Raw genomic sequence first — 20,192 nt, 5'->3', positions numbered from 1 at the left:
AGCATCCAGCATTTACGTTCATCAAATCGACCGTGAAGAGAAGTCATTCATGGTAGATGAGATGTCAGCCCCGCAATGTGGGAGACAAGCTAGCACTTTTCACATCAACCTAAGATCACATTGGTGCGACTGTGATGCTTTTTAGACGCTATATTTTCCATGTCGACATGTCCTTGCAGCATACTCGCATATTCATCTACATTGGGAAGAGTATGTTGACAACGTGTATAGGCTTCAAACAGTTTTTAATGTATATCGTAAAGAGTTTGAGCCAGTATCAAATGAGGGATATTGGAACCCTTATAATGGTCCACGTCTATGTCCTAATATTACGATGAGAAGACCGAGAAAGGAAGACCAAAATCTACAAAGATTCATAACTAGATGGATATTAGGAAAGGTGTTCAGCGAAAACGTTGTGGTTTATATCGCAACAAAGGACATAGTCACCGAAATTGTCCCAACATTGCCGGTTCAAGTAGTCGGTAGTAATATACTCTAAATGTCTTTTTCGTTGTAATGTTTTAATGATGTAAGCCTTCTATATAATTATAACATGCAATGACTTATCATTAAAAGCCTTTCGTTAAAAGCATATGAAGAAAAAACAAATGCAAAGAAAAAAAGTAAATTTAAAAAAATACACAACATAGAACACCAAGCAAAAATAATACTACAGATAGTTTTGCGCAGACAATAAAGAAAAAAACAACAACTAATACAAGAGTCTACTCTATCGTCTACTCCCGCCACCTCTCAAGAAAACATCGAGGTGGATGGATATCTCGTCGGCAGCGTCCCCGTGGCCTAGGGTCTTCGTGCTTGCTCGGCTGGCGGGTCATCATCAGATGATTCATCCGAATCATGTATTGCTGAGGCTGGAGTGTTCAGGTTTGCAGTAAAGTACGAAGGGTTTGAGGGTGATTCCTAGTCTTATTGCCGAAATGAAGTTGAATGACTAGATTGTCTGTGTTCCACAGGTGGATGATGAGGTTGATACTCAAATAAATTCCGCACAAAGTCCATCCTGAAATCAACCAAGTATCTGCTGGACTCAACTGGAGGAAATCCATGGAAATGAGATGATCGAGTAACGTTGATATCATCTGATGAGTGAAATGACTGGTACCCTTCGTGATGTGGGTGTCGAGGAGTATGTGCCTCGTCGTGTTTGGCCCAAGAACTATGCCGATGACGTCTTCATACAGGAGGACTCGGTCGTGGCACATCTACAACTACTGTTGGAAACGCTTTGAGGGGCGCTGGAAGAGTGTTCCCTCTCGTACGAGGATCCAACAGGTCTTGATCTGTCGATAAAAATAGTATGGTATTAGTAGTATACCAGTCATAATATTCCACTGACATTGGGTTATTCCCGGCAGGAACATGGAGGTTAAGGCAACGTGACGCTTTATCTCTCCAGTATCAATCCATCTTCTGTGCATCAATGACCAATCTGTATCAATTCTGCCACGAAGATCATGATCATGGGTAGGTCTAATGCAAATTGGATCGAGAGGAACACCTTGGGCGAAGCCAAATTGTCTTGTCACTCGATCTATTTGGTGCCACTCAACAACTTTGAAGCAAATCAGTGATGTAAACGCAGTCCATAAAGGTCTGTCTGAGAAAATATCCTGTGGCACTTGTGCGTTTATCTCGTTCGAATCATAAGGCCGCCATATAAACTGTTCAAAATTATTTACCAAATAATTAATGATTATTAATACCTAAAATATGTGTATGAATTATTAGTTTTTTTAACAACATTACCTGTTGCATCTCCAACCGATCTAGTAGCTGCCTATATATCTTCACATTGTGCTTGTTACTACGGCTATCATCATCCACTTCAATGTGCGCCCACCTGAAAAATGAGAATGAATTATAATTTCAATGTATTATAATTAAGTGTAAAATGAATCATCAATTTAATTTGCTCTCACCTACGAGCTAGAGGAAAGGATACCATAGCACGGGTTCGAGGGGATATACTTGAAATCCTGTACCATGCCCATGATTGAAGTAATATCATAGATCCACTGATATTTTTCATATCCTTCTTGGATGCACGGCATAAAGACCTGTACAGGGTTGCTAGACATGCTGAACCCCAACTATATCTTCCTGTTTCTGTAAAATCCCTCAGAAGTGGTAACTACTTTAGATGAACCCTGTTCTGAGACATATCTGGCATGAGGACACAACCGATAAGCCTTAGGATATAGGTACATGCATAACATTCTATCTGTCGTTGACCTGCATCGTATGACAGCATGCCAAATGTTTCCTCAAGCCACGTTAGAGTTATATTCTGACCTTTCCTTTGCTCCGCCGGTGGGACCACTCCGAGCAACTCTGCACAGACATCACTTTCTAAGCCGGAAGTCTGCCCGATGACTTCGTGGCTGTTAATGGGTAAGCCAAGTAATAGTGCCACATCTTCCAACGTGATTGTTGTCTCACTGCATTCAAGGTGGAATGTGTGTGTTTCAGTCCGCTATCTCTCCACTAATGCGCTCACAAGAGCGCATCAATTCGGAAATTAAGAATTTGAGCTGCATGATAGAATCCGGCTTCTCTTAAATGGGCTATGATTTGTGGAGGAGGCTCTGCGATAGACACATGTCTACACCTAAGAACCCGATCAGGCTATAGAAAGTTATAAATTAATCAATTTCATATTAAATGGAAAAATAAAATAGGTTGACTTGAAAAAAATATAAGACACGTAAAAAAATCATAAATCCGAACATATGCCATCGAAAAAAATTAAATATGATTGAAGAGTAAACAATAAACATTGGTATGCTTAATAATATACTAGGTTATCTAAATAAACATGCTTTCACCCATAATATAACAATTATTAATACAATAAAAAATTAACCTAATAATATACTAGGTTATCTAAAATAATGACTTAATACAATTATTAATAAAAAAAATAGCCTAATAATATATTAGGTTAACTAAACATGTTTCAAGGTTAATATAACAATTATTAATACAATAATTAATTATGACATAATAAAATTATTCATAAAACCTAATGACATAATACAATTATTAATAATAAATAAAAATTAACTAAAAAAATGTAGTGGGTTATCTAATTAAACATGATTGGGGTGCTAATAAGATAATTATTAATACGATTAATAATTATGATATAATACAATCATTAATATAAAATAATGACTTAATACAATTATTAATAAAAAATAACCAAATAATATAATAGGTTATCTAAGTAAACATGCTTCGAGGTTAACAATTATTAATACAATAATTAATTATGACATAATACAATTATTAATAAAAAAATTATCCTAAAAACATAGTGCGTTATCTAATTAAACATGCTTTGGCCGCTAATAAGATAATTATTAATACGATTAATAATTATGACATAAAAAATTATTATGTGAAACTAATGTCTTAATATAATTATTAATAAATAATTAATTTCAACGTTATCTAAGTATACAAAAATATTATCTTTTCCGACAAAATGGATGAAATGTGATCACTCTGTAATCTTAAGAACGCCATCGAAAATTATCAACAGAAATCCCGTGTAAGTAGAAAACACCGCATAATTAGAACTTGAAATAAGATTAAAAATAGGAGAAAAATGAGAATGGAGGGAGATAGTATGAAGTTTGGGAAGTGGGTATTATATAAGAAAAAAATAATAATAAAATAATTTCACGGATAAATTTATATCCGTTACTAGAGTGCCTATTACTCAATGTTGTTTTTTTACTTTTTAATAAAAGCATTGGTGAAGAAGCCAAGAGTGAAGAATATTTTAAAAAGTTAAAAGCAACCAATGAGAGCATTATCCGTTTGAGGCTTTTTTAAAATAACAAAAAAAGGAAAACGGGAGTTACACTCCCGTTTTCATTTTTATTTATTAAAAAAATTTAAAAAATTTTGAAAACGGGAGAGTTTCTCCAGTTTTCATAATTTTTTAATTAAAACGGGAGAAACTCTCCTGTTTTCTATATTTTAAAATAAAAAAATAAAAAAAAGCTGAAAATGGGGAAAATTTTACCGTTTTCCACCAACCTGGTGCGTATTTTGGTAAATAATTTCAAACATGCGTAATTTAATAAATATTTTTTTTTGTAATATTTTAAAAAAAACCTCATTTACTCCCTCCGTTTTTTTATTTGTCATAAATCTATGTTATTTTTTATTAGTCATTTTTAACATCAAGAATTATTTATTTTTTTATTTTCCAAAATTACTTTCAATATTATATTTAATTTTTTCAAGAGAAAAATATGAAAATGTAAATTAGAGCTAATTTTGAAAAGATAACTAATTTTTTTATAAAATTTTGTAAAATTATATGTGAGATTTTAATTAACCAGAAGAGATAATAAAAAAAGCCCAGAGAGTAATTTCAAAAATCACCCGATTATGTACACATCTGCATTTTTTTATATTTTTCAAGATTGTAAATATCTTAATTTTTCATTTATATTATTAAAAAAATATTTAAATAAGATTATATTAAGACACATTGATTCACTTTTTACAGCTGATCAGCTGTTTGCTCCCTCTCACTTTCTTTCTTATCGCCTGAAATTTAGAGGGAGAGAGAGAGAGAGAGAGAGAGAGAGAGAGAGGCCTTCCTCCTTCCCCTCTTCAAGCTCCTCATCCATGGAGGAGGAGCAACAGCACCAAGGTTCCATGGCACCACTGAGGAAAGGGCAGAAGAGAAAAGCTAGAAGACCCAACTGTCGGTGCCTCAACAGCAGCGGTGGAGGAGGAAGAAGACGGAGGAGATGGGGAGATCCGTTGCCAGCCCTCGCAGCAAGCCCTAGATCGTGAGGTAAGGGCACAGGTCGAGGTTCTTGAGAGGACCTTCTCATGGAGGGACTCTGATCGCGCTGCCGCCAAGCGCGCCACCCATGTCCTAGCTGAGCTTGCCAAGAACGGTACCTACGCTTCCCATGTCTCTGTTTTGTCGATTTCTTTGGATTTGGAACCTTTCGCTTCTTGGATCCTCTGCTCATACCCTTCTTTCTGGTTCTTTTCTCATATTTTGGTGTTGTTCTTCCCTGATTTGTTCTGCCGTTGCCTTGCAGAGGAGGTTGTTAATGTTATTGTAGATGGTGGAGCAGTACCGGCGCTTGTGAAGCACCTGCAAGAGCCGCCGCCTCTGATTAGGGACGGTAGTGCGGCTGAACAGCGGCCTTTCGAACATGAGGTTGAGAAAGGGAGCGCTTTTGCTCTTGGGCTTCTTGCAGTCAAGGTCATAAACCTAATCTTTTTGGGTAATTACTTTAATGTGGAGATTGAAAGACTGGTTATTTGATTTCTTCTTTCTTTCTTTCTTTCTTTTATTGTCTGAATTTTGTGCTATCTTGATGAGTGATGAGATTTAGCAAACAAATGAAAGTTATATTCCCACTTTTGAAATTTTAAAGTTCTACCATTAGATTTGTGTATTGAGGTAAAAAAAGAAATTGATGGGAATTTTTTGATAGTGAAATATTTGTATTAGACCACCTAAAATGATAATTATGCATTGATAAGTGATTTGGAATGATATTTAAAAGGAAGAGTCATCTTGCTAATCAAGAATTATGATAAAATGAAGCCCTGGGACTGGAAGAAGCGTTTACCTGCTAGATAATTTCGTAGCCTGTCAAAAGTAATTTAAATAATGAGAAATAATTATGAAATTTGGTCTAATAAGAACCTTGCAGGTCAATCTAAGGTTTTGGTTTTGCTGTTTTCAGTGGCTTGGATTACTTTTCAGCAATTTTGTGCAATTTACTCATAGTACTCCTTAACTGGAACTAATGGTATCTTCTTGTATATAAAAGTGTCTTCAATTGATTTAACTCTCTAGTCCGAATTGAAAGTTTGAGTCTATTGTTTATGCTACCTGTTTATTTGTTGTGGTTTTTAACAGGTGGTACTCTCATTTTCAGTTTTGAGTTGTATTCACCAGACAAATTGGCTCTATACACTTTCTTTACCTTTTCTTTTCTCATTTCTTTGGTATTTGTTATCAAAATATATGGCCAGTGCATGTTGCACCCCAAAATTCTATGTGCGATCAGCATATTTCAAGTGATAGGCTCATATTTTTTAAAAAAATTTCATGTTGCTTTGAATAGCATGAGAGATATGAGAATTTCTTGGTGTCATTATTATTGATACCATATTGTCGGTATGTTCTATTTCTTGTAAATAATGTTGTGATCAATCTGAGGTAGTGGTTGATTCCTTTGTTCTTGAAGTATACTATTCTGGAGAAAGTATTTAATGATCATTTTGCTTTAATCCTTTGTCTCATTTTTGTTCTACAGCCTGAACATCAACAGCTCATAGTTGACGCTGGTGCTTTACCTCTTCTTGTAAGTCTCTTTAGGAAGGCATAAGAAGGGTTCTATCTCTCGCTCAGTAAATAGTGTTATTCGAAGGGCTGCTGATGCGATAACCAACCTTGCTCATGAGAATAGCAATATCAAGAGCTTTGTCAGGTTGGTTTTCCTGCCGTTCTTATTTACTATTGTATATTCTAGCTGAAGTTCTATTTTTTGATGCTTTTGAATCTAATTATTCAGGATTGAGGGTGGAATTCCGCCCCTTGTTGAGTTACTAGAGTTTACAGATGTCAAGGTACAGAGAGCTGCTGCAGGGGCCTTACGTACATTGGCATTTAAAAATGATGAAAACAAGAGCCAGGTGGTCATGCTTATCATTAAGATTCACTATTTAATATATTTTTGTGCTTAAGTTTACACTTGATTTGCTTTTGTTCTAAATTTTACAGATAGTGGAATTTAATGCTCTTCCCACCTTGATCCTCATGCTCAGATCTGAGGATGCTGCTATTCACTATGAGGCAGTAAGTTTAGGTTATGAGTACATTGAGGTGAACTTGTTTCAAAAAGTTTAATTTTGTCATCGCACCAATATGCTGGGATAATAAAGTGCATACTAAATTTTTAGAGTGATTTAATCATGATTATCACATCATAGGTGCTAGTAAAACTCACCAGACAGTCACATCAACAATCCTCACATCTCTAATTTCATCACATTGTTATGTTCTTTATTATTAAAATCAAGGATCTATCAGTCTAATATTTTATGGAGAATCTGGTTTAACTTTTCTTCAAAGTTCTAGCGTAATCATGCGAGGTGTAAATAATACATATTAATAGACTCACCCTAATTTATCCAATTTAATTGAGGTAAGCATATTAACCCTATAACCCTTATATCTGTGAGTAATGCTGGGATTATTTATGTTCATTCATCATACAGCATTCAATTCTTTTCTTCTAACTTATCAAGTATTTTCTAATTGACTTGTTAGGTGGGTGTGATTGGGAATCTTGTCCACTCATCTCCAAGCATTAAGAAAGAAGTTCTTCTTGCAGGAGCTTTACAACCTGTTATAGGATTGCTTAGGTATTGTTCTTTGTTAAATTTGAAGTTTTACTAATAAATTTTTGTTCCAATATACTTGTCCATGATTTTATTTGGTCTATTATCTCCTTTGTTCTCAGCTTCTCTTTCTATCTGTAGCTACACTGTTTGTATATTTTGTTTTTGTGGATGGTGATGACTGAATAAATATTTTGTTTGAGCCTGTGTCATTTTGGAATATTTTTTAACCATGCTGCTGGTCTTGGTGAATAGTTTTTATCCAAGATTGGTTTTGTTTAGTTGTCTAAAATAGCTTAGGCTAAATGAACCATAATTGACCATATTGGCATCTGCTTAAGCCTAAATACTTATTAAACAAGGCTGTCATGTGCTTTTCTTTTTCTTATTTTTTTTTCTGGTGAAATTACCTAAAATTAAAGCAGTGTTAAGCTTCTTCTCAGTTTTTGCAATTGATATTAAAAAAATTCTGTGTGTTCTTTCAGAAAATGGCATTTTTCTTGTTTGTGCATTGAAAACTCAGTGCTGAACTTCTTTTCTGGATGATTGATCCTTTTTCTGTTCAGAACTTTGATTTTTAGTATTCATATGCCTTTGTTTCAACTCCTTGCTGCAATATACCTGCCATTTGACCAATGTTTTGATATATGCTTTTGGAAGGCATGAGTCGGAATCAACAGCAGCTGAAACATAGAATGTTTAAAAAAGAAAAGAAAGAACTTGATCTGGGTTTTTGTCATGACAATTTTTTCTGTTGAAATGATCAACTATGCTGGCTTTTCTTTTTATACTTTGACTTGCATGGACAATGGTCAACTCTATTCGTTTCTACCGCGACATGCTAAGGGTATTTGCTTGGATCTGTTGATGGGATTGTGCAATTGTTAATCTATATTCATCAATTATGCTGGCTTCTATAACTCGCTAATTGATTCACAAACCATCATCGAATTTTATCCTTGTGATATTCATTCCTTTTCACCTTTGGGGGTTTAGCATTTCCTATTTAGTGGTTCTTCACGTTGTTCCAATGACTCCAATAATTCAATCAATTCATGCTTTCACTGTGGTGAGCATTGCTTGGACCAGCTGTTTTTGATTCCAATGTTTCTGTCATTTTTTATTGTATGTTCTGTTGAAACATATCTCAAAATCTAATGCAGTAGCTTTTGTAAGTTCAATGTCTTTGTGACACAGAACATGGGCTGCTATTATTAAGTAGGATGAAAAATTGTTTAAAAAATAAAGATCATGTGATTAGGTGTTAATAGTTAGATAATTTCAAATTTTGGCTTATATAACATGTGGTTTTTGTTTTTGAATTTTTATTACAAGTTGGGTTTATCGATAAGTTTAGAAGCCTAGGTAAGTTTTTTATTTTAAATTAAGTCTTTCTCCTATTTAGGGTTGAACTTTGCTTAGATAACTCAAATCTCTATGAAAAGAGAGATGGGTCTTCTAAGAAAATCAGTCAAAGAATCGTTATCAGTTTTTAGTCATTGCTTTATTTCAAGGGGTGATTGCTTTCTCTTCTAAGTGTGATTGCTTAGATTCTTTAGGTTTGATTGGCTAGCAGATACTGCATCACTTTGATTGGTGTAAGTTACATTTTACGTTGTAGTGAATTAAATTCGGTAAGTTGTGATCCATATTATGGTAACTCAAAGATATACTCTTTTATCATTCATAAAAGTTTAGATTTATGGTCATACCAGAGTGGAATAAAATCCATCCTTTCCACTAGTAGGGACAGGGAAGAATACAATAATTACAAGGTTAGAGAAGCAGCTTGCGCCATGTACTTTTCTTATAAGCTTTTGTCAGCAGTATTTCATGGTTGAGAAATTATATACAAGATATAAATGATCATATTGGATTATACTTGATAATTCATGACCCATTTCAATAAAAAATCTTCTTGAATTATAGTTTTAAACCAACGGTATGGTTATAATTGGAAAATGACCTGCTCTTTCTTACATAAGCTGTATACAGGACTACTACTTGAGAATTCATGGAAGATATATCCTCCTTTGTGTGTGTGTGTGTGTGTGTGGTAATCATTCCATTCTCATTTGGTAAGCACCATTTTGCTGGACTGGACTGTAAGAAAATCAACACATTCCTTAGCTTCTTAAAAGTCAATACACCTCATGGAGTTCAATCTATTTGATAATTTGAGAGCAATTCATTGAACATGCTCTCTCTCTCTCTCTCTCTCCCTCTCTCTATATTCTGCCAAGTAATTTAGCCTTAATTTTAAAGCATGACTGTGGGTTTGGCTGATCTGGAACTCCATCAACTCAGATTCAGTTTTTGAGAAAACCCAACTTATTTGGTTGTACAAATTTTGAACTGGCAGAATTAACCAATTTGTAATCAGTTAATGTTGGTAATAAAAATGGTATTGTCTTTGCATCTGTTAATGGTTTAACCACCACATTATCAAGGTTATGTGCAATGGTTAGTAACAGCTTGTTGGTAAGAGTGCGCTCTTGAACCAATCAAATTTAAGGTATAGGTAGTTGATCACTGAACATGAAAATGCATTAGTGGGAGGCTTTCTAACTTATAATCCTGTACAGATGTGCGAATATTCTGTTCAGTTTGGACATGCGCGCGGGGGGTGGGGGGGCCTAGGCTATAGTAAAATATGAATTATTTTCTGATGCTTGATAGGTAACTTTTCTTGATATGTATTGTTTTTGTGTGCAGCTCCTGCTGTTCAGAAAGTCAAAGGGAGGCAGCTTTGTTATTAGGGCAGTTCGCGGCGACTGATTCGGATTGCAAGGTCTTTTCCTATTTATAACTCTTTGCCTATTAACACTTAATTTCACTAATTAATTATTCATTGTTTAATAATATGAGAGTTTGCTTCCTTCTGCAGGTTCACATTGTGCAGAGAGGTGCGGTCCGACCTCTAATTGAGATGCTTCAGTCTCCGGATATACAACTTAAAGAGATGTCTGCCTTTGCTCTTGGAAGATTGGCTCAGGTTAGATTTGCCTCATATCATTCTTATTTTAGAAAATTTGGAGATTCTTATAGAAGGCGGTAATTTCTATTTTTTGTTCTGATGACTAGAGGTGAAAGGCAAACATTTTCTTAAAGCCTTGCATGACAAAATTGATTTTTATTTTTTATTTTTATTTTTATTTTTTAAAAAATCATGTAGTCCAACTTAAATTTACAACAGAAGAACATTAAGTCATATTAAACGTATATCATGACCTGGGCTATAGTGAATGACACTTATTTAGGGTTTGAAATAATAAATTTGTTCCAGCTCATAAAAATTTTTGAAATTATTCTAGATATTTTAATCATGCCAACACAGATATTGAAGGTACATTGAAATACTATAATTAGACAATGCTGCTTGGTGTAACTGGGGAGCAACCTCTTGCGGCACTAACTATTTTGTGTCACCTGATTTTCTATATACATGGCATAACATAACTGACTGAAGCAATGATTATTGATATAATAAATGTTACATCAGAAGTTTTGGTAGTTCTAATTTATTTAACAGTATCTATACTAAAGTTTGTGAGTTAAAGAATTGTGTTCTTGTTTGGCGTTAGGCGTAACAATCCAATGACAAGACGAGCCATCAGGTTGGTTCTTGTAGACAATAGTAGTAAGCATGCAAACAACCATGCTTATAGTGTTTAACAGTTGTCTTAGAGGTCCTTTCATTGCTATGCACCTGAACCCAAATGAAAATTTCTTATTGGCAAGCGAATCAATCAGGCATATTCAGGAGGTCCTTCCTAAGAATTATAACAGGATGGATGTGATTTTACAATCAGGGTAACTGAGTTTTTCATGAAAACTAGAGAAATTAGTCTTCCTTATAGTCTTATCCTATGGACTGATTGTAAAATTGTAACTGTTAGCCTATTTTTGCAATGCCAATATCATTGCATATTAAGGTTGATAACTAGTAATATTTCCATTTTAAAACCAATTTCAATGACCATGATTGACGCAATCATGCAGCATGAGTCTCCTATATTGTCTGAAAGTAATAGTTGAATTTTTGTTAAAACTTCTTTAGGCCATAATTTATATGTTCTAAAGTTAATTATGGGAATATAACTGTTGGTGATGATGAGGGATTTGATTAAGATTTGAAAAAATGTTTTGTGATAGGTGTTAACTGTATCAATTAAAAAAAGAAAAAAATTGAAATGCTTCTTTATTTTTGATGATATTCATTCTTTAGTGGTAAAACATTTTTAAGGAACAATGGCTTGATTACATGAACTGGAGTTGTTTTAGATCCTGAAACACCATGCTGTTAGTAGGAGCTAGATCTCGAAAAAGAAAGGGTATTATACTCAATCAACTGTATGAATACGGATTCAAAATCAAATAGCAAGTGGAGATTGACTAAAGGTTATAGCAGGACAGCCAGTATTGATTAGTGTCAAGTTTATGCTCATTTATGTGCCAGTTGAGGTCTAAAAATTGCGTAACTGTGTGGATCTCTAATTTCTGTTAGGCATCGCATCCAAATTTCAGGGCCTATATCTCAAACTAAGGTTAGAATTGTGTACAATGTCTGATTGACTGAAACTAATGGAAGATCAATTTTTAAACCAAAGGATGCCCATCACATACTTTGATTTGTCAATATCACCTGAGAGTACAAGTGTCACATAATGTAGAAGACAAGTGTATTTGAGCATATGTTGGAATTGAAGGTCAAGCTAAAATTCATGTATGAATTTCAATAATTGAAATGGTAATAATTTGGAGCACTGAGCCAAACATATGTGAACTTTTAGTTCAAATAACAAGTCCAAATTTGGCTGTTCAATTAATGTGTAAACAAACACTGCTTCAGAGTCATAATCAATAGGAGTCATTTCCTGACAAGATTTCCTGACAAGAGTTCATAATTTAAAGACATAATGAGCTGTACCCGAAGGTGTCCCAAGCAGAGACTTTAAAATCTTATCAAATGGTTGAAATCAGATACATGATAGTCCTTAGAAAAGCATTCTGGTATTTAAGTTTAAAACAACAAAAACTCTCCTAAATGCATAAGTGGACTGTTTTGAGGGTTCTGTAGTCCCATATACATAAAAAAGAAACAAAAAAAGTGTTCATAATTGACACATAAGGGTAGAGAGGAATGAAAGAGAGATGGTTTTTCAGAGGCTGACAAGGAAGGGTAATGATGTGCCTGTAACCCCAAAACTTGATAGAAGTTCTAAAGCTCTTGCTTTTATTAATTATTCCAGAGTGCCTTATTGTCATGCAGCTGTTTGATGATCTCTGTTCTCTAATTTTATGATCCCCTGACAATTGTTAGTCACTTTTTAAAGGAAGATAATCCTTAGAGATTATCTCTGTTGTTTCTTTGTATGTATTACCTTAATGAAGCAAATGATTTTGCCTCCTATTGTTGCTTCAGTTATGATTATTATCATTATTAGCTACTGTATTTGCTTTGGGTAGGATTCCTCACAACCAAGCTGGTATTGCTTTATAATGGAGGTCTGGTGCCTTTGCTAAAGCTACTTGACTCAAAGAATGGTTCCCTACAGCATAATGCTGCATTTGTTTCTCTATGGTATTGGCAGACAATGAGGTAAACTTACCTTGTCAACCGTTGTCCATAAAATTGCCTTTTGGTTTGTAAACCATTGAGTTCTGATTTTGCACTTGAATTTTAGGCTGTATTTTAAATGTTTTATGTGCTTCATATGTAGGATAACATCTCGGATTTTATAAAGGTGGGAGGTATTCAGAAATTACAAGAGGGGGAGTTCATTGTCCAGGTTTCTAGAGCATTTAATTGCGATAACTTGTCTTTGCTGCATCAGAATTCTGCATTATAGTTTGTTGAAGTTTCTTAACTCTTTAGAATTGAAACATAGGCAACGAAGGATTGTGTGGCGAAGACATTGAAAAGATTGGAGGAAAAGATTCGTGGTCGTGTGAGTACACTTTGTCGAGTCACCTTCTTTGTTGAAATGACTCATCTGATCAGCAAAAAGTATATTTTCAACTATCTTGCATTGATTAGATTTTTTGACTGCTAGCTTTCTTTCTGGTTTTCAGGTACTGAAGCATTTACTATATTTGATGCGTGTAGGAGAGAAAGCCATTCAAAGACGTGTTGCCTTGGCTCTTGCTCACCTTTGTTTACCTGATGATCAAAAGTCTATTTTTCTTGATAACAATGGTAGTGTTGGTTTTCACTTGTTGTGTTTGTTATCCACCATATAATTGAAGCTAGACTTAGAATGATTCCATGACATTTTGTGCGTGTAGGGCTTGAGTTGCTACTTGGTCTTCTTGGGTCTACTAATTTGAAACAGCAACTAGATGGTGCTGCAGCACTATATAAATTGGCTAACAAGGCCATTACTCTCTCTCCCATGGATGCAGCCCCACCTTCGCCAACACCACAGGTATGATTTAATGGGAAAAACCAATTATGTTTTGTCAATTTTAATTATTTCTTGACAGAACTGCTTATATGGATTAATGTGATGTAAGTTGTCTTGTAAGGGATCCGTCTTATGTAGTACAAATTTACTTTATAAATCTTGGTCATTAATATTCTATTCTCTAGCGCATTTAGTTTGATATAGTCTATCAATTGTCATCTGGAGCTGAAGAGTGCAATTTTCTTCTCTTTACTTAATTTGCTGTTAGTTCTTGTCTTCTCAATTAGCTAATTGTGGGTCTATAATTCAATTCTAAGGGAAGTTGATACTTAAATAGGATATGTGGAGCCTTGCTTGGTCTTATTTAGTAATTTCAAAATTTCAATCTATTCTTTACCTAGTCACAGAGTCTATTTGATTTTGAAGTCAACTGGATTTTCAAGTCTAAATGGAGTAAAAGTTATGACCTTGCTATTGTAACTGTTCTTATTTATGATTGTTCAGAGTACTTTCCGGCATTTGCGCTATTTTTTGACTAAGCTCTAGAATTTGGTTATATTGTCATCCCTTCACAGAGTTAGCTGAACTTAGTAGTATAAAAGACTTAAAACAAGATCACAAGCATCTTTGAGGATTGGGCCTACCCTTTGGATAAGTGATGGCAGGCTAAATCTCAGATGTATAGATTCCTTGTAAGGTAAGATTCAAGTCTCAAACATAAAAAATTTGAAGGCTCTATGGTTAGACATAAAAATGCTGGCAATCTCTAGGATGCATGATAAAAATTTCAAAACCATGCGAAACAAAGAACTTCTAGTTGTGAATGTAGGAAATGTGAAGGACGTACAGATGCCAATCATTCTAACCAATATCTTGTCTGTAAGAAAATCTGATTATACATTTTTTTTTAAAAGATGTAACAGACATGTTGGTGTTTGGTTAGTGAGTGAAAAGGTGTGTCCAAAGGAATCTTTTGCAAAATTGGTTTGCAAAGGAAACTTTTATATGAGCGGACCACATTTTGACTAAACTAATGCCGAATCAAAATTAAATATGCTAAGAGTAAAAATTACTTTGTAATTAATAACAAATTCATTAATATTAACATTTTAAAAACATTAATTAATAAATGCATTTATTTAAATAATTAAAATCTTAAAAAAGGGTTGGTGGGACAACTTTGGGGGTGCTTTGGTTGCAGGATGTGAGTAATTCACCAACCAAACATCCCCGATAGTGTTTGGTTGAGGGAATAGGTTGGTATAAACTAGTTTGACCGAACTTATTCCTCTTCCTCCAACCAAATTCTACCTTTGGAATAACTCCGAATAGCTATAACTTTTTTACAAGATCTAATTATGTTTATAAATATTATCACTTATTAATATTTAAAAATCATTAGCTATTAATAAACATCACTTAGTAATTAGAAAAAAAATCTAATCATCAGAGAGTGTGTTTTAAAATTAATTAAGTACACGAGAGATTTTTCTTTAAAACAAATTCAAACTTTAGACACCCAAACCCAATTTATTCCACCTCCAACCAAATACCCACATAGGACCCGTTTGGTACACGAAGTTTTGAGAGTACAACACAAGAGGAGGTTGTTAGAGTAGAATATAAGTGGATAAAATTTTCGTACCACAACACACGCCCTTCCCCGTTTACTTGATCCTCTTCTCTTTCTCCGTCTCCATCTCCATCTTCTCCTCCTTTTTTTTGCCCTTTCGTTTCTTATAGATTTTAAGGTCTCTCTAAGATTTTAGAGTTTCTAGGGCCTTTTTCTTCTCAAATAGATGTTTGATTCGTAATATCTATATGTATCGGATAAATAAAAGTGATCAATATCTAAAAATTGAAATTTTAAATCATATAAAAAATAGACATAAATCTTTTTATATTTTTATCCAAAAATTTAAATTTAAAATCTTGTTAAAAATAAATAAAAATCCTTTTATATCTTTACCTATGAATCATGAGATATGATTTTCTTGGAAATATCAAATATATTAGTGAACTCATAAAAATATTATATAAAAAAATGTGTTTATTTTTAGTAAGCAATTATTTTGCATATATTTTGAAAAATATATATATATAATTATGTATTTAAAAGTTTATTAATTATATTAATCATGTTAATATTGGATTAATGAGAGAAAGTTCAAAATCTATTTTCTTATGAAGTTTTTTTTGTTGCAAAACAAACATATAGGATAATAAAAAGTGTATCACAAGAATTTTTAATATTTTGTACTATACTTAGTACAAATCAAATGTGAACACATATGGTGCTCGCTCTATAAAACATCAAACATGGTGGCTAGTAATCAATCGCCAGCTGCATCACAACTTCTTTGTATTGTACATTGCACTCGCTTTGTGTTCTTTTCCTTAATTTCTGCTTATCAAACAGTACCCATGTAGAGATTTGAAATCATTTTTAGCTTTCTTTAGCATTAGATCCCAGTTCTACTCTTGATCAATAAATTATGCAAGTGGAATTGATGTGGACGCTATTATTGCCTTGAATATACCATTTCAATCCTTTCCACTGAAGTTCTTTTTTGATTTATTTAAATTCATAAAAGCTTGGAAGGCAAGTTCTTTGCATTGTGAGCATCATAGGAAGAACAAACCAAAGCATTGGATGAAACTTAGAATATCCAGATTAAGTTTTTGCTTATCATATAAAGTAAGCATTATACATTTGTCTGATTGTCATTGGTCGAAACAGCATAATGACTAATGAGCAGTAGGAAGAACAAACCAAAAGCATTGATGAAAACTTAGAATAGTCCAGATTAAGTTTTTGTTATCATATAAAGTAAGCATTATACAAAAAAATTTGCTGATTGTCATTGGCCCAAACAGTATAATGACTAATGAGCAGAAAGAACACGGTGGACTGATGATTTAAGTTCAATTATTATGTGTGGTTTATTATTTGCATATATGAAGAACTGCAATATGATTGAATGGTTATATAGGCAAATAGGTTGGTACTTTATGCTTTTCTTTCATTGCTAGAAGTATTTCATTCTAAAGAGCAGCATTTGCCTTGGTCATAATTTGATAGTCCAACTGAATTATATTTAGTTATATGTATACTGGTGTAATTCAGTTTTTCCATATGGGTTATAGGTTGAACTTTGATCCCTGTTAAGTAGAATGGTCGAATTTGTGTCTTCTAAATAAAAACCTGAAATTGAATTCATTTTTATTTGAATATTAGGAAAGTTTCCGTTTTTCTAACAAAAGTATTCTACTGTTACACAGGTGTATCTGGGGTGACCAGTATGTCAACAATTCCACGCTATCTGATGTAACTTTTCTAGTTGAAGGTTGTCTAGTACAATTCTCTAAACTTTTGTGTTAATATAGTATTGTTTACTGTTTATCACCTAGAGTACTGATAGGAAGACATGTATTGCCTGTTTCTGTTAGCATGTTGAAATGTTTGAAAGGTCTTGGAAAGAGAACCCTTCTTTAAATCTGGTTTGTATACGAACTTTTTTCCCTTTCCTTCCAGGTAAGCGGTTCTATGCGCACAGAATCGCTTTGCTTGCTTCTTCCGATGCATTTCGTGCCATGTTTGATGGCGGATACAGGGTAAGTAGGAATAATAAATTCTTCTGTTGATTCATATAAAATCATTTTATTTTCATGGCCATTGCTAACAATTGCAGTAGGATGTAATACTACTAACCAGTTCTGTTTAAGATGAAACGTACAAATCAATCTCTAGCAAGTGGGCCTGTGAATATTTCAAGACAAGCACATCGTTCACTTCCTCTGTGTACAGATTATGCATCCAATTTTTCCTCTTTGAAGAATTGGGCATTGGAAGCACTGGATTATATGGTTGTGTAATTTGAAAACAATCCAAGCATCCTTTTCTCTATTCAAGTCTCTGGAGGATATTATAAGGAGGAATATTTTATGGGAGTATTGTTGCAAATGATACTTATTGACTCATCACCTAATTCTTGGTTACTGATGAATCTTCAGTATAGAATTTATTGATTGATAAGAGTCATGCTCTTGGGTGAAAAACTGTAGCAGGCCTGTGATTGCAAGACATCGAATTTTTTCACGTGCTACGAACTTGGACTGATTGGTCAGACATTCTAAATCCCCTAGGGTTTTTCCTTGCAACATATTGATTAATGGAATAAGAAATGTTGCCTGAATTTGTATGTATTTTCTTTCTGCAAGATAGAAAGAGGTATCAAGGATCCTAGTATATTACCTCTTCTCTTTTTGGGATCTTCCTTGCAGGATAAGGATTGGAAAAGAAATGTGTTTCAAACTCATTTTAATGATTTGCCATGACTGAGGGGACCTCCAGTGTCATTGTCCACTTATGTTATATACAGCAGCTTTAAAACTTACCCAAGAAATCCTATTTACATTTACTTTGTCTAACACTATCATAGTATTCCTTTGTGACTTGTACCATTGATTGAATTGAACTAATGAACTGGATAAACCATACTTTCAAACCATTGATTGCTATTGCAAATCTTCTGGAGTTTAAATGGAAATTGATGCATAGCATATACTGGCTAAGAGAACACCCAATAAATCTGTAAATATAGTGATTTTTTGTTTATATTTTGAAGCCTTGTTCTTACGGTGTGTAACAGAGTTTCTTTTTCTTGCCTGTTGCAGGAGAAGGATGCAAGAGATATAGAGATTCCAAACATAAAGTTGGAGGTGTTTGAGTTAATGATGAGGTTAATAGAGTTGCCGTTTATGTTTAAATGAGGGTTCTTGAATGTTGGCTTTTACATTCTACTGCCTTCGATTTTTAGGTTCATTTACACAGGTTCAGTTAGTGTGACAAGGGATATTGCACAAGATCTCCTCAGAGCGGCTGACCAGTATCTCTTAGAGGGTCTTAAACGTCTATGCGAATATTCTATTGCTCAGGTAGATTAGTAATCTCTAAGTCATTTACATTTATTTGGACATCTCAATAAAATCTCTCATATATTTTAGCTTTGAAATTTCAGGATGTTACACTGGACAATGTAGCCAACATGTATGAATTGTCTGAGTCATTCCATGCCATGTCATTGAGGCATACATGCGTCTTATTTATCTTGGAGCACTTTGAGAAGCTGAACAAAAAACCTGGGTAGGTTTTTATTGCATGAAAAGTCACCAAATAGATACTTATCGATTTTACAGTAAAATATGAGTGAAACATTGTCATTTCTTATTAATTTGATATATTTCTTCTGCTCTGCAGGCCTTCTCCTCTGACCCAAAGAATAATCCCTGAGATTCGCAATTTCTTCTCCAAAGCTTTGAGATCTAATCCAAGAATTTACCGGCCATAGATGATCATTGCTCTGATCCTTTCTTGCAGAAGACATGCCTGGACTGTTGAGTGCTGTACAGTGTGCTGTTTCTTTCTTTTTACTTTAATCCTGTTGAATTAACTGGCAACTGAGTGAACATGAATTGAGGATGAAACCACATTAAAATTTCATCGTACCTTCGGGTGCTAATCCTTGTGTCGGCAAGTCTGCCTTTGTATCAGATGTCAAATGCAAGCTATAAGAACTAATGAAATACTTAGGATGTTTCTGCTATGTTTTGCGTCAGCTTTTGTTGGAGGGTTCAAACTCAAGCTATTAACAAAATCCAACTGTGATTAGTAGGAACTCGTGTTACTATGGTCAGCATCAAAAAGCGCCGCTTATAGAAGGTCAAGGAAAATACCTGTTATAATATGGTTATAATTATAACCAATTATGTGTGCTGATAAATAAATGACATACATATATTTTGATGAAATGTGACAATCACATGTCAGGATGTATATGGATGTAGAATAATCTTTATAAGTCTTTGCTGATAAATAAATTATTTTTATTTTTATTTTTTTGATGAAATACGATAATTGAATGACAAGAACGGGTAGGTGTAGAGTAAGCTTAATAAGCATTTACGTGGACAACATTTGTGCGTTCACATTGTGTGGGTTGTGAGTTGTGGAGTTTGAACTTGGGTTTTTTTTAGAAACGAATAATCTACGTTAAGGGATTTGGTATTAATAAATCAAAAAACTATTAGTAAAAAAAATAAATAACTTTTGAGTTCAAGTAGATTATAGTTGGTCTGCTAAAGCTTGATTAATTTTTAATAAAGCTCAATAGTACAAACATTTCATTATGAGTCTAATACGACCTAAATATGTTATCGTTATGAAGCTAACATCTGCTTTTATTAATAAATTAATAAAATTTATTTTTTGTTATAAAATAATTGAACAAAAGAGAAGATCGATAGAAAACAATAATAAGAGAATAGAGATAATTTTGGGAAGGAAAAGAAAATGCCTTTTTA

At 33.8% G+C, this 20,192-nt stretch overlaps 1 protein-coding gene across 1 annotated transcript; it reads left to right on the top strand.

Annotated features, from left to right (window-relative positions):
* Positions 1-4,044: 4,044 nt before the first annotated feature.
* On the top strand, positions 4,045-19,521 carry LOC120265033 (ARM REPEAT PROTEIN INTERACTING WITH ABF2-like). Its single transcript, XM_039272962.1, is given in 23 exon segments — positions 4,045-4,089; positions 4,724-4,952; positions 5,103-5,269; positions 6,336-6,392; positions 6,394-6,509; positions 6,594-6,714; positions 6,803-6,877; positions 7,352-7,446; positions 10,138-10,213; positions 10,310-10,421; positions 12,897-12,919; positions 12,921-13,005; positions 13,008-13,024; positions 13,146-13,214; positions 13,314-13,373; positions 13,498-13,621; positions 13,711-13,854; positions 17,117-17,176; positions 17,365-17,444; positions 18,507-18,571; positions 18,650-18,767; positions 18,851-18,975; positions 19,090-19,521. Coding segments are annotated over 23 exon segments (2,154 nt in total). The 3' UTR covers positions 19,181-19,521.
* Positions 19,522-20,192: the final 671 nt, after the last annotated feature.

The sequence above is a fragment of the Dioscorea cayenensis genome, chromosome 7 (genome assembly GCF_009730915.1).
Source record: "Dioscorea cayenensis subsp. rotundata cultivar TDr96_F1 chromosome 7, TDr96_F1_v2_PseudoChromosome.rev07_lg8_w22 25.fasta, whole genome shotgun sequence".
NCBI classification, from domain to species: Eukaryota; Viridiplantae; Streptophyta; class Magnoliopsida; order Dioscoreales; family Dioscoreaceae; genus Dioscorea; species Dioscorea cayenensis.
The sequence above is the reverse complement of the archived record's forward strand: the minus strand, read 5'-3'. Positions and strand labels throughout refer to the sequence as shown.